This window comes from Paracoccidioides brasiliensis, assembly GCF_000150735.1.
Source record: "Paracoccidioides brasiliensis Pb18 unplaced genomic scaffold supercont2.5, whole genome shotgun sequence".
Taxonomy (NCBI): Eukaryota; Fungi; Ascomycota; class Eurotiomycetes; order Onygenales; family Ajellomycetaceae; genus Paracoccidioides; species Paracoccidioides brasiliensis.
In genome coordinates this window covers 989831-1004101 of record NW_011371362.1, presented here as the reverse complement: position 1 = coordinate 1004101, position 14271 = coordinate 989831, and the positions used below count along the sequence as shown (strand labels likewise).

The window sequence follows — 14271 nt, the reverse complement described above, 5'->3', positions numbered from 1 at the left end:
TCTTTAACTTTCTCAGCCTGCTGCTTCAATTGGCATACATTATGTGGTGTGGCTGTCACCCAGGAGGCCTGGGAGCTATAGAAGGTCCCTGGGGGGTGGAGGGTATACATCATGATATTAAGCTGTGAGAGAACCTGCTCAGAATCATACAGAACCAGCCCAGCAGCTCTAAAGCTGCTCTTGATGTTGCTCTCAGTCAGGGCCTGCATCTGAGCTGCAGAATAGAGACTCAGAAACTTCTCTCTGTCAATATGATTGATTTCAAGCTGCATCTGATTTTCCACCTGCTGTCTGTACACAGTTTTCAGAGGTGAGAAGCAGCCAACATTCAATGACTGAAGAAGATGGGAGAAAATGTGGCAGCATGTAGAGGACAATGATCTGATTCTCAGTGTAAAATTGATCAAATCCAGCTGAGACATGACTTCAGTGCCAGTCTAGAATCAACAGTTGATATCTGCTCTTCATACAGAGTAGAGTCTTCTTGTTGAACATCTCTTTCAGTCAGTACAAGCCCAGCTGGTCAGTGATTCAGTCATTCTCACTGACTTCAATCACTCAGTTGTGTGGTAGCCCTTCTGTCTCATATCAGCAGGATTGATGCATCTTTTCTTTAAGAGTAATTATCATACACAAGGCTCAGCCAGTTGCATTGACTTCAGCAATAACAGTTACTCATTTCTGATCTTCAAACTGTACAAGCTTGGAATTCTCAGCTCTTTCAGATTCAGTCATCACTCTGACAGTCTCAATTACACTCATCTGAAACCCTGTCTCATCAAAGTTGTAGATATCATCTTTCAGGATCTCATACTTCACAATAGTGTTTTGTATGAGTCTAAATCACTCACAGATAATCTCAGAATCCTCAAATAGAGCCTGCTGATGATCATACTTGTGTGAGAACTTGAATTTCAGCTCATCATGATGCTTGACAAAGTTTCATACCCAGCATTCACTCACTGTAAGTGAGGGATTGAATTCTCAACTGACAAGAAGAAGATTGGCCATTTCTTATACAGCTGCAACTCAGAGAGGCTGATCTTGCTCATTCATGGTCAGAATTCATTGAACATGAGATTCTTTCTCTGTAAGACTAAGTTTCTGGTTCTTTGAGAGTGTGTCAACATATGCTGTATGATCATGTATATGATGAGTTAAAGTTGCATAAGAGACTTCATAGAGCTTTGCTGCAGCTCATATGCTTGAATTTTGATCATTTTTAAATACTTGAATGACTAAAAGAAGCCTTCCTTCCTGAGTAGAGGCTTTATTTCTTTGTGTGATTGACATTTTTGATGCAGAGCATTTCTCATTGTATGGAGGGTGGGAAGTGGTTCACTTACTTATATGGTTCACTTGCTTATTGATTACATTAGAATCTCAGAAGCTCCCCAGGTCCGCACCAGCCAAGCTTTTCCCCCGTTAACCTTCCAAAGCTGCATGAAGTCTATACGCCAGTCTAATTCTTATTTCAGGACCCAAATGGGACTCCAAAGCAATAGCATATGCATTCCTCAGTTTCTTAAGGGTCTGCTGGTGCACGCAGAATCAGCTACATTGCTGCCTGGATTTTCAAGGGACTAGGTTGGGATTTCAGGGCAGATGGTTTTAATCCCCCACCTGTTGGCCTTGATCTTGGATGGTTGTATTGTTTCATATATACATACATCTCTTATAAGGCCGAACTGGGTTGATAGTGTTATTCACCTATTGTGATGAGGCATGCAAACCTCATTACAAGCTCTACCTTGTTGTGGTGATTAGTCGGCTGTGAGATACATGTTAGGCCACAGGCCTTCAGTGTCAAAATATTCTGATTCCTCGTTCTCCATGTCTCCGTCTAAGGATGTCCTATATAAGTTATACCGACCATTGGCAAAAGTTTGCTCCCCTTTTTCTTAGCAGCAAGAAACTGTGTTTTCCCTGATCCCACTTCACTCAGTTTACGTTCTTCTTTCCTTTATATCTAGTCTATATTGATGTCAAGCTCTACGAGTGCTTGAAAACATCTTCTTCCTCTTTCTGAGATGCCAACGTGAGAACGAGGAGATAATTCCCAGAATCAAGAAAGATAACACAAACACAAAGTTTTTAGCAGCTGAACTGTTGGTTGGAGTTCGAGTGCAGCGTGAACTCTGTTCTTCTTCAATGGCATGCAGCGATCAACTCCACAGATAAACAGTCATTCATCTAAAATGAACTGCCACGAAAGAAGAATGTGATATCACCCACAAAATCTCACTCGTTGGCCCAGCTTCTAGCGCTCCACAAGCCGGCAGGGTTAGTGCCTTCCCATCACACAGGCCGTCATGCCCACTTTGTGGATAATAATGTTTGCCAAACAAGAAACAACTAGAGAAAATGGGGTTTGCCATGGGAGGGTTAATCCACTTACAGAGCGCGATTACGCTATTTACCTTTTCCACCGATTTCCCCTAAAGTGTTGGGTCTTGGTCTGTGAAGAGGATGAGTCCCTCAAGGAGGTGGTAGAATGGCTTGCGCCCGCGGAAACATCCGCGCAGTTGAAGGTACCTCATTTCCATGAAGGAACACCCTCCATTCCAACCGTTCCGGATCTCCTACGTCTGTCCCTTCGACTTCCGCATGCAATAAGCTAATGCGAAAATCAGCCGACATTTCATCAGAATTCGGCAGCACCCTCCCATCCAGCAAGGTGTAAAGCCTCTATAAAGAAAAAAAAAAACTACGAATCTCAACCCAAATGGAACACCATTTTCCCAACCCACTATCTCTTTCTGTCGCAACGAGGGCTGGCTCCGCGTATACACACCCGGCATCTATCCGCTCATCCAGACAAGGAGATCAGGCAACTCCTCAGCTACGTTGGGGAAGACATCATCTTCACATGTATGCTTTGCAATACGGAAGTGAACTTCTTGGAATTTGCCACGATTGGCAGTAGGAAACATTATCAATCCGTCGGAACGTGTTGGCATAGTATAGGCTCCAAACTAGATCTACCCTTAACGGTTGAAAAGTGTTCCCCTGAGGGTGAGGCAAAGATTCAGATAATCAGGAGCAGTCCGATGCTAGGGTGAAAGCCAGCTCGTGCGGTTAAGACGTCCAGTGAACATCCTGAATATTGCTGAGTCCGTAAATGGTTAAGGGGTTTTGAAAAGATTTGAAGAAGGGGGAGAGAAATGTTCTGTGGTACTATTTTGCTAGTTTGTTATGCCTACCTACACTAGGTGCCATCAGCCGCCGCTCCTCTCCCATACAGATTGCACAACCTGGTTCAATTGTTAATATTAATTGAACATACCAATCTCATATGAAAATATATTTCAATAAGAACTAAAAGAAGGATTTCATTTATCCATCCCCTCAAATTTATATGACTTCTATTGTTCTGCGCTAACATACTTGCAAGTTCTTAAAGTAATAGAGGAAAGACGAACTTCCCCATCTCCATAATCGCCATGGAGTACTGAAGAACTCCACATATAAACAGCACAGGGATAAAACAAACGAAGAGAATGAGTTCAGAATAGGAAAAGAAGGCATATCATATGATAGTCTGGATTCACTGTTGGTCACCCAAACCAGCTACTGGCAGGCCAGCCAGTATCTTGTGTACGGCTTGAGCGGACATGAAGCCCCGCTTTTCACTCCTTATGTTCAATGTGACAGGAATCATGGTCAAAGGAATATATAACCTTGGTCTCTGTTTTCAATCCCAGAGAGAGAGGCCGGAAATTATTAAACATCTGTGAACCCAGCGCTTCTATTTGTGTTCCCCCATCGCCTCATCCCGGATACTGTTTCATATATTCTCCGAAAAGATGAAGCCACCGCTACAGAAGGGAAGGTAGAAGAGATGGCGGGGCGAGCAGCAGCAGGGTTCCACGGTCTATTGGGACCAGCACATTTTTGACGTTGGAAGCGCGGGGAAGCGGCAAACGTATGTCCGATGATTCTAGGGACTATTTTTTCAGATTACAGGGGCAGTTGTATTGTCACAATGAAGCTATACATCCGTACGGATTTTGTATAGGAGTGTGTGGATATGGGATATCCTGCCCTATAGTTATCAGTAAACACTCAGACGCAAAACTGCGTCTCATAGTTATGGACTGTACGGCGCTGCTGTAACTAGCTCATTCTTGATTCTTTTGGTATCAATCGGTAGAGCTCATCGAAGTTGATTGAGGCAGAAGAGAGGGATAGGGGAGGGGAGTCCGAGTAGCCGGGACAGTGAGGCTCTTCCTATGCATGTAGTTATGCCATAATGAAGCTGAGTGGGTGAATGAACCACACTTTTTAATAAGCGGATACAGGCATAAATGTACCGCAGGTACTGTGGGTATGCATAGAGATTTAGGCATCAATGATTTGGGCATTATTCCTCGCAGACGAAGGGGATGAATGAATTTGTCATTCCAGTTTACATTGCATTGTTCGCGATCAACTAAAATAATAATAGCGAGTATCCGCAATTCCCTGCTTTGTACAAATAAATTTTATTCGCTCGAATATGTGCGTTGGCTAGAAAGAATGAGGTATACAGTGGACGTAATGGACATACTCTACCCTACGATATGTCATCTCTAGTCGACCACGATCTTCGGTGGGGTGGAAATGATGAGCATTAATCGGAGGGGAAGTATGTCGACAGGAGCGAGTAGGAGGGGGCCACGGAAATGAATGAGTTTGTGACTTATGATGATGATGATGATGATATGATGATATATGATGATGATCAGTCGTTGGCGGAAATAAGGCGGGGTTGGGAGATCTTCAAACTGGATCAGCCCGAATACGAAGCGCCTCATTTCCACCTTAGATAGATCTTAAGCAGGCAAGTAACCTCCCCTCCGGAGTAATCCATCAATCAGTTTCAATCCCTTCACTGGGAGGTGCTGAAAGAGTTAGCGGGTATTTTCATGATTCGGGTGAATAGTGTGGAGAGAAGGAAGGAAAAGGGACGATGAGTTGATTTTGCCGGACTGCATTTTTTGAGAATGAAGAATTGATACCTGTTTGATGTATCTTCTTATTTTTGAGCCTGTTTTCTCTCCTTTGTCGATTAGTGAGAGGATCACCAAGGACTAGAGGTTGATATTTCAACCTGTGAGGATACTCTGTGACGTGCTAAAAACAGGACTAGAAGTTTTGACTATGACCATAGCAAGCAAATGAAAGAGATATGGGCATTCATAGAAATGTGGGTAGAAAATTGGCAGTATATAACTCAAGTCATTCTCATTCCAATAACTAAGTCTTTGATGCTCCGACGGGATCCCTAGACTTTTCGAGATGCTGGGGCCTTCCCTGGCCCTTGACATAGGCACAACATACACGGAGTACACTGCATATATAAACGGCACACACTCCGTACAGGCCCTATACATGGACATACATATGCATAGTTGCACTGCGTAAGTTATGACGTTATGAAATATCAAAATAGAAACTTTGCTCAGCCGGCCATCATTGCGTGAAATCTGGCTTCTCAGAAGCTGCTTTTATCAGTAAGCAATTAGTTAACTAGATACTTCATGACTAATGAGAAATGGAATTTGCACTTAACTACTTACTTTCTACCAAAAGATCTAACTAAAGTGAATGGGTTGGCTGTTTTGCATTGTTGGCAAGGTTCCATGCCTTGATGCCCAGGGATGCCAGTTGATCCATAGAAAAATTCTTTTTAACGGTTAGTTAAACAAGGGTAGTAACATAAAATTGCAATGCCGAGAGTGGGCAGCTGCTTTTGACAGCGGCGCACAACTTCATAGCTCCAAGCGTATTCTGCCATTTCTTTGCATTTTCCGTAAACGTTTCTGAAAGAGGTCCGGGTCCGACGTTGAGCTTTTGAATGTTGCCCTTCAGGGTCTTCAAAAAACAAGGAAGTTTCCGCAGTATAACAGGCTTAAAGTTATTCTGATACACACAAGGGTGGTATATTACCATGCGCATGGGCTTTGGGGAGCTCTGTATGATTATGGTCCTTAGAGACAAGTGAGTATAAATCATGAATGAAAACGTCATGATGGTTCCATCGCATGGGAATGGTTCTGGAAGGGTGGGTTGAGCAGTTGCTTTCTCTGCTTTTATGGATCTTTGCTGGGAAGATAGGCGTCCTTTTCTGGAAAACATAGTAGATCCAATCACAAGCCTCATTGATAATGCGTATCATATACTGTTGCTTGCATAAATATACTTATATCTGCAGATAAAAGGATCAGCAAGATGGGATATATGAATGTGGGCGGGGTTAGAGAGTAATATAGCCCTACTTGTCAAGCGCGAATCTTCGAAGCTGCCAGCCCAAATTGATTTTTAGATTAAAGATAGTTATCAAGGGGTTCAAGGGGTCTCACAGTGGCCGAGCAATTAACTCAACATGGAAATTGCAAGTAGCTAGTCACTTGGTTGAATATTTGTTGCAGATAATTATCATCGCCCGGCTGTCTGCAGCAACTAGCAGATGTTTGCAAACATACTAGCTCCGCCCCAGCGGTCCCAGTGGATAAACCATTGGCCCAACACTCCAGGATTGGCTTGCCTTAAAATGATCGGCGGCGCTTGGTGCTGCGGGAAAGTGGAATTTTTTCTCGATTTAGGCTTTCCTTCTCCAAACCGGTCAAGCCCTGCTGCCGGGGTTATGGTAGTTAGTTCCATGGGTATCTGTGGATACGTGAGCTAGGTACCAACCAACCTTGCCAACCTTCTTTTTTCTTTTTTTTTTTTTCTCTCTGTAAAAATCCCTTTGACTTACCTAGATATGGCTCTTCGACGAGCTCATGAATTGTGAACTGGGCACGAGTGGAGACGGATATGCCTTGCGAGCCTGGCCTAAGTCTCTGGCCCCCAGTCTCCAAGCAAACACCTGCCTAGCTCTGCCGCATCTGAACCCATTGCCTATTGGATTTCGTGGGAAAAGGAATTTAACGAACAACGCGAACTGGGCAGAGGCTTGTCTCTCTTGGCCTTTTTTATTTTTTATTTCACCCTCCTTTACTAATTCTTTTTCTCTTTTTTATTTCTTTAGGAACTTGCGTGGTACTTGTATTCTGGCTGGAATCGCATAGAACAAGGAGGTACACATGTATGCATGTCTGTCTGTCTGTATGTGTGTATGTATGTATGTATGTGCGTATGTATGTACGATTATGTATGTCTGTATGTCTGTATGTATGTCTGTATGTATCTGTATGTGTCTGTATGTGTCTGTATGTGTGTATGTATGTATGTATGTGTGTATGTATGTATGTATGTATGTATGTATGTATGTATGTATGTATGTATGTATGTTATATGTACTGTGCCGGTTCAACGTTGGACAATTCCAGGCAGCAGATTTGAGGATGGCAGAGAATTTTTGATTCTTGCGATTTGGGCTGACACGCTCATCCTTCTATTTTTGAAGTTTTTTGCGGTTTTTTGCAGGTTTTTTTTAAAATTTAATTTATATTTTTTAAATTTCTTTTTCTTCCTTTTCTTTCCTAGTGGCGTCTTGTCCTTTTCTACAGAAATAAATCTTCGCCAGGACATAGTGGAGGTAGAGGAAGGGGCCATGGCCCATATCTCAACATCACAGTGACAGTGTGCTAACGAGCGTCTATTTGCCGGAGCTTTTGGTTAGCAGATGCTATGGAAGGACAAGGCTCTAATGGATCAGTTTTTGACTATAAAAATGTAGTACAATTCTATCCTTATTTCGTTTCCATTTTTGCAAACTTGGGGGTATTTAGCGGGATTTTAGCCAGGTTCATAGTTGGGCGGATTACTTCTCAGGGCTTGACTTTATGTTAGCCCGAGTCTTCGTGTCTGGGCGACCCAGCAAGTCTAATAATTATGGAGAAAAACGCGATATATATTTTTGAGCTGTTGAAAGAAGCAGCTAAAAAAAATAAAAAAAGGAAGTGGGCTGATAGAATCAATCAATCATTTTTGAACCAGAAAATAATCACTGCGACGGCGCAGCAAAAAGCGACAGCCAAATACCTACAACAGAGGTACTCTATTTACCTATGTAATTGTTAGCAGTAGGAGGTACATATCTAAGAGTAGCGCCCGGGGTAAAGAGGTTGCCGTGTTGGGAAGGAAGGCTGTTGTCGTTGACGACTCCCTCCTTCCAACTGCCAAATCCAACGTCAACGTCAACGTCAACCTTCAACCTCAGACTTCAGAACTTCAACTTCATTCAACCTCATCCTCCATCTCTTTCCAACCTCCTTACCCCTTATCCCCGTACGACAGTTTATTCATGATACTCGTCTAGCTCTTTATCTCTGCCCATCATCCTTGGGTCTGGAGTGTAATCAGGAACAAGGGAATGCCGCTCTGTCTGTTCGCTGTGTGAGTCTTTGTACGCCCTCGTCTTATAAACTGTACCACGCTTCTTCCATTCCCCCCAACCCGTCCGTCTGTCTGTCTGCCCCTCTGCCTAGTTACCTGATCTTCGTCATCCCAAATAGCCTCAGCACCGCAAATATAAATTCAGCCAAATACAGAGCCAAACGCACAACAGACAGGGAGAGGGAGGGAGAGCATTTGAGACTGAGGACAGAAGACGCTGATAAATCTGAATCCAACATCTTTTCTCTCTCTTTCACTGATATCTGCTTGTAACTGACCAACTAACTAATCTGTCTCCGTTGCTCCAGCGCGCTGATTTCCTTGCACAAGGTCCTGCAGTGCGATCATGCTTCCGTTTGTGTGACATCTTGATGCGTTTTCCGCTTCTCTTTGTCTACTTGCGATATAGCTTTTCCGCCTGCCTGCCTGTGTCTCGCTGCGTCTCTGAACTCACACACACACACACACTCAAACACACACACACACACTTATACTTACCACTCTCACCTCCACCCCATCTGATTCCCAATTCTGCCTCCTTCATCTTGATCGCTCGCTCTGCTTTCTTCACTATCTAAATCGCTGGGTATTATCCACTAGTCTGTGGCCGTCTCCTCACCTCTCACTATCCATCACGGTTCACATACCCTACTGGTATTGCGCGACATTCGCTGCTTTCTCTTTCTCAACCCGTGCTGCTCTCTTCCCTCGCCATTACACAGAGTGCCATTTGACTAGGAGGACATTCTCATCCATCCTCTCTCCTTGCCCCTGCGGCCCGCCTCGTTCGACACATTCGGCTATATCCTATTTTGTCAATAAACAAAAGATATCCAATGAGCTATTGAGTAGCATCTCAACGCTAATCGCGCTTCCCCCCAGGGCAGGTGAGCTGTGAGTGAGTTGACCTCACTCTTGTCCGGGCGATCTCGTGGTTCTTACCTCCTTCGCCCTTACCCCGGCTACCCGCCGCAACTGCGTTGGCAAACGAAGAAGGCGTTTCTTTCTTTCTTGTGTGCCCAATTGTCTGCTTTACTTTGAACCAGATTATCCATTTCCCAATACTTACCTTCTACTCTCCGTTTCTGTGGATAAGTCCCGTGCCTTTTCTTTAATCCCTGCTACAACAAATATCCTTTTTCGCGGGCTTTCTCCCCTTCCCTTCTTGATACTTTTCTATTTATTTATTAATCTTCTTTCTTACATTCCCACCCTCCCCTCCTTCCACCCAGGCTCTTGTCTCCATCTCCGTTCGAACGCTGTATATTGTGTACATGACCTGTCTCGCTCGGCTTTAAACAAACTGATCAAGAGTTTTCGAGTTCTTTTTCTACCTTCCGGTGGTAAGTTTAGTTATTCATTCACTTGTCCCTTTTTTGTTAAGCATTCACACTCCAGCTCCTTCACATTCGACTATGCTAACCGAGAGTGATAGTCATATATTACTTAACATTTCTCTTGATTTTGATTTATGTGCATGATATCCTGCAAATACATCTTCTCTGTGACCTTTCTCCTTTCTTGTCTATTTTCTTTTTAAATTTTTATTTATTTATTTATATTTTATAAAAACCCTCTGCACATTGTCCATTGTGTACCAAAAGAGCTTTCCCTCGAAGCTGCAAATACCCACGAGATACCCCCAAAGATACCCTCACGATACCCCTTCGGCATATATTCGATTAGCAATAAATTTCACAAGATCACTCTTCTCTATCTGAACAAATTTTTTTTCTCAACATGACTTCAGGTTTAGCAGACGGTACTGTGGTGCATCGAGTAAGTTTTAGCATTTGTTTTCCAATTCCACATTTCATCACAGCTGTTAACCATCGAGCTTGACCTCTAACAATATATCCAACGTTGCAGTCCCATGTCCAGAATTCTAATATCAGTTCTTTGTCCACCATGAACGGTTCTGATCGTTCTCACATACCTCAAAGCTCAGGCATTGGCAAAACTTTCGGGACGCCAAAGACGAGCTGGAACAAGAATATCTGGGGAAACAACACACTGGGAGGTGGGTTTGGCGATGGGTCAGTCGATAGTGGTAGAGTACAAGGTATGGTCTATCCCCGTCAACTTTTAATTTATATATTCTTGGTGAATAACAGCTCTCTAATAACATATTCATCTGCTAGGCCACAAGAATCGTGGGTCTATCTCTGAGGTCCCAATCGAAGAGAAAACTGGATCTGGGTCTCTGTTATCGACTTCAGAGTCTGATGTTTGGGCAGAACCTCCCAACTTGCCATGGGAGTCAGTGTCCACCTTAAGGGGTACCCTGGCGAACCATCCAGGTCAAGTTCTCCCTAATGATCGAAGTACTCTGCTGACCATGGACGACACTTCTGGAGGCACTTCCTCTCCATACTTTCCCACCTCTTGCTCATCAGCCTTGGGCCAGCAGTCCCACACTTCAAGCAATAAGTCATTCATGGTGCAACCTGACATACTTCACTCATCCGCAACCCAAGACTCTCCTGGTATGGTAGGTTTTTATGGCTATAGACCTGAAGAAGCTGTTCGCCGTCACATCAACGGCCCTCCCTTTCATAACAATATAGGCTCACGCCTACAGATCAAATCGGGGCTCCCCTTGGGCGACATGGAAACCCCATTATCCGAGAATGGCATCAATCCTCTAAGCTCCCAATCGTTCTCCCCAAATGGAGCCGATCAGATTTTAAGGACAAGAGAGCAAACGCCCTATGGACACGTCTCCCACAACTCTGTTTCGATAATGTCACAGCGACCTGCGCACTCAGCGCATCCATCTTTCCACTCCGATTCTCATGGAAGCGATCCTAGATATCATGGTCCTCAAAACTATCTTACTTCTGGTATTGGTAAGTTTCATTTGCAGGGTGGTTATAATTATAATCACCAAACTGCACCTCACAGGACACCCTACCATTCACACGTCTCGCACGAACCGTCGTCAAGTCGACTTAAGCCTTACTTGGCAGATGATGGAACTGGCGCTTTCCCGGCTGATGATGCGTATGATTTCCAAGCCAATCATCCATTTGGTGCACCCCGTTTGAATGATAGAAGCCCGGCTTCACCCTCTGTCAGTGACTATACTCGCAGCGCGCATAGCTTCTATTCGGCTGGAGGGATTCCAGGAACTAACTCCCAGTTCCGGACCTCTTCTGGGAGTCGTCTGATAGGGCAATTGCCAAATGGGCAAGCAGAGCTTTTAGAGCGAAAGGTCCGAAGCTTCCAGGAAGAACAAGAATTCCTGCAGTCTACGGCGAACCTGCTTCAAGCACGCTTCTCCCTTGCTCAAGACTATGGATACTCAGGATATCAAGGAGTCCCTAGAGTGAACCTTCATTCCAACTATTATCCAGTTGCCTCGCTGAATGGACTTGGGCCTGCGTCCATTTTATCTAGAGTTCCTCATCGTGATCAGGATCCGTTTCAAGTTGTCCGCAGTCCTCTTCTCGAGGAGTTCAGAACGAACAACAAAAATAACAAACGATACGAACTGAAGGTGAGTGTATGTTGTTTTAAACTGATACTTGCCTTCCTCGACTTTCGTGGCTAACATATTTATCTTAGGATATCTATAACCATATTGTTGAGTTCAGCGGTGACCAACACGGGTCACGGTTTATTCAACACATGTTGGAGTCTGCAAATAGTGATGAAAAGGATAAAGTTTTCCGTGAGATCCAGCTTAATTCGCTTCAACTCATGACAGATGTCTTTGGCAACTACGTCGTTCAGAAACTTTTTGAGCATGGTAACCAGTCGCAGAAGAGGATACTGGCAAACCAAATGAAGGGTCACATCCTTGCACTGTCGACACAGATGTACGGTTGTCGGGTTGTTCAAAAGGTATGAACAACAGCCCTCTATCCCTTGCCTATTTCGATTTTGGTATGCTAATAAGATTGCGTAGGCTTTGGAACATATCCTAACGGACCAGCAAGCGTCAATGGTGAAAGAGCTCGAGAACCACGTTTTGAAATGCGTTAAAGATCAAAATGGCAACCATGTCATCCAGAAAGCAGTGGAGAGGGTCCCCACTGTTCATATCCAGTTCATCATCAATGCCTTTAAGGGACAGGTCAACCGATTGGCAGCCCACCCCTACGGCTGCAGAGTCATCCAACGGATGCTGGAACACTGCAACGAAGGAGACCGTCAAGCCATACTTGCAGAGCTCCATTCTTGTTCTGCCAGCCTTATCCCGGACCAATTTGGCAATTACGTGATTCAGCACATTCTTGAAAATGGCGAGGAACATGACAAGGTGAAAATAATTTCGATTGTTATCTCTCAGCTGCTCGTGTTTTCGAAACACAAGTTTGCCAGCAATGTGGTTGAGAAGAGCATTGAGTTTGGTGCGGAGGACCAGAGAAAGGAAATTCTGCAACTTCTGACAACGCCAAATGATCGGGGGGAGAATCCACTCTTGGGTCTCATGAGGGATCAGTATGGCAATTATGTCATTCGTAAGTTATTCCATTCCATAGTTTAATGTGACGTCGTCTTCTAATGTATGTATGTATTCCTTCAGAGAAAGTTCTCGGTCAACTTAAGGGTTCCGAACGCGAGAATCTCGTCTCGCAGATAGAGCCGCAGTTGATCCATCTCAAGAAATTCAGTTATGGCAAGCAGATCGTCGCCATCGAGAAGCTTATCTATGATTCACGCGCCAACGGAATTACATCCGCTGAGACTCCCATAACTCGCCATAAGTCCGGATCGCACCCATCTTTGAGTGAACTAGACACCTCCCCGTCCAGCGATGAGAACAGTGGTGCACCCGCGTCCCCCGCTGTCGGCAGCACTCAGAGTTCCCGAGGATCCAGTTCTGTTCTAAGCACAAGCACAAGTGTTGTCGAAAGTTCTACGGATCAACAGAAGCAAAGTCTTGTCTCTTCCGCCGCCACAACTCCGATGTCAGAGCGCAATGAGGACATAGCAGCCTCTGATCTCAATATTTCAGGCTCCAAGTCTTCACGCTAAGCCTGCTACTATTATTCATTACTTTGTCCCGCACATTTACGATTTCCAAAAAAAAAAAAGAAAGAAAGAAAATTATCGCCGTTGTTACGCTTTATTTAATTTACTGCACAGTATAAACTTCTTCTCCCCACCCCTGGCGTGTCAATTGACCAAGCCGCTGTCACAAATATATGTCCCGTGGTCAAAGGATAACTATAGTCAGCGTGAATGGTTTTATTGCTCCAATCATTATGATGGCTATCATAGTTTATCGTCATGACCCCCTTCCATGCATTTATTTTACTCACCTGATAGAGCTTGATGGTTGCCTTTCAAAAAGAAGTTCAGTTTATTCACTTTAACCCGTTTTCTCTGAAATCTTTTTTTTAATAGTTTTATTTGTTCATCTACGACTGCATCCGTACTGATAATTTCTATTTTATCATTTTTTTAAAAATTCTTTTTATTGTCTCTCGGGTCTACAATTATTATTACTTTGTCTAGTATGTGTGTTTCTTTAACTCTCGCGCTGTCAAGCCATGAAACATGGATGGTTTTTTTTTTTGCTGGGTGTTGTGGTGTTCTTCCTTCAAAAATATAGTGGTTATAGTTCCTGTGATTTAATTCTTCTTCCTTCTTTCTTTCTCCTTAATTTTACCAGCTAAATCTTGTTCTTTGATTGATATCTCCTCTATTGCTATTACATCATTAAAGTCAACTGAACGGGAACAACATTAGGGCTTTTCCATTTTTTACAGTCATGCTACTATTGATACTTACGTACACTGTTCATATATTTAGATTTTATTTTATTCATTCATTACATTACCTAACTTCTCTTTCTTCACGCTTCATATAAAAAGTTTCCTTCCCAATCTCTTGAAATATGGAAAGCCAGCTAAAATAATGAACCAAACTGTGAAATAAGATGTGCAATGTGGATTTAAGCTCTGTTCCCCTATGACCAGACATGACTTTAGTTTT

General features: G+C 43.6%; 3 protein-coding genes across 3 annotated transcripts; all 3 read left to right on the top strand.

The window, feature by feature from the left end:
- Positions 1 to 2312: 2312 nt before the first annotated feature.
- PADG_04784 (uncharacterized protein) lies at positions 2313 to 2621 on the top strand (the record flags this gene model as incomplete). The annotated part of the gene is made up of 1 exon (XM_010761837.1): positions 2313 to 2621. One exon carries the CDS (start codon positions 2313 to 2315, stop codon positions 2619 to 2621), a length of 309 nt encoding a protein of 102 aa, XP_010760139.1.
- A 3914-nt stretch (positions 2622 to 6535) lies between these two features.
- PADG_11823 (uncharacterized protein) lies at positions 6536 to 7578 on the top strand (the record flags this gene model as incomplete). Its single annotated transcript, XM_010762240.1, has 4 exons — positions 6536 to 6634; positions 6747 to 6897; positions 7016 to 7026; positions 7474 to 7578. The coding sequence occupies 4 exons, from the start codon at positions 6536 to 6538 to the stop codon at positions 7576 to 7578; spliced, it is 366 nt and encodes a 121-aa protein (XP_010760542.1).
- Positions 7579 to 10065: 2487 nt separating this feature from the next.
- Positions 10066 to 13308, top strand: PADG_04781 (uncharacterized protein; the record flags this gene model as incomplete). The annotated part of the gene is made up of 6 exons (XM_010762074.1): positions 10066 to 10104; positions 10195 to 10387; positions 10467 to 11824; positions 11893 to 12171; positions 12236 to 12791; positions 12857 to 13308. 6 exons carry the CDS (start codon positions 10066 to 10068, stop codon positions 13306 to 13308), a joined length of 2877 nt encoding a protein of 958 aa, XP_010760376.1.
- Between the last annotated feature and the right edge of the window lie 963 nt (positions 13309 to 14271).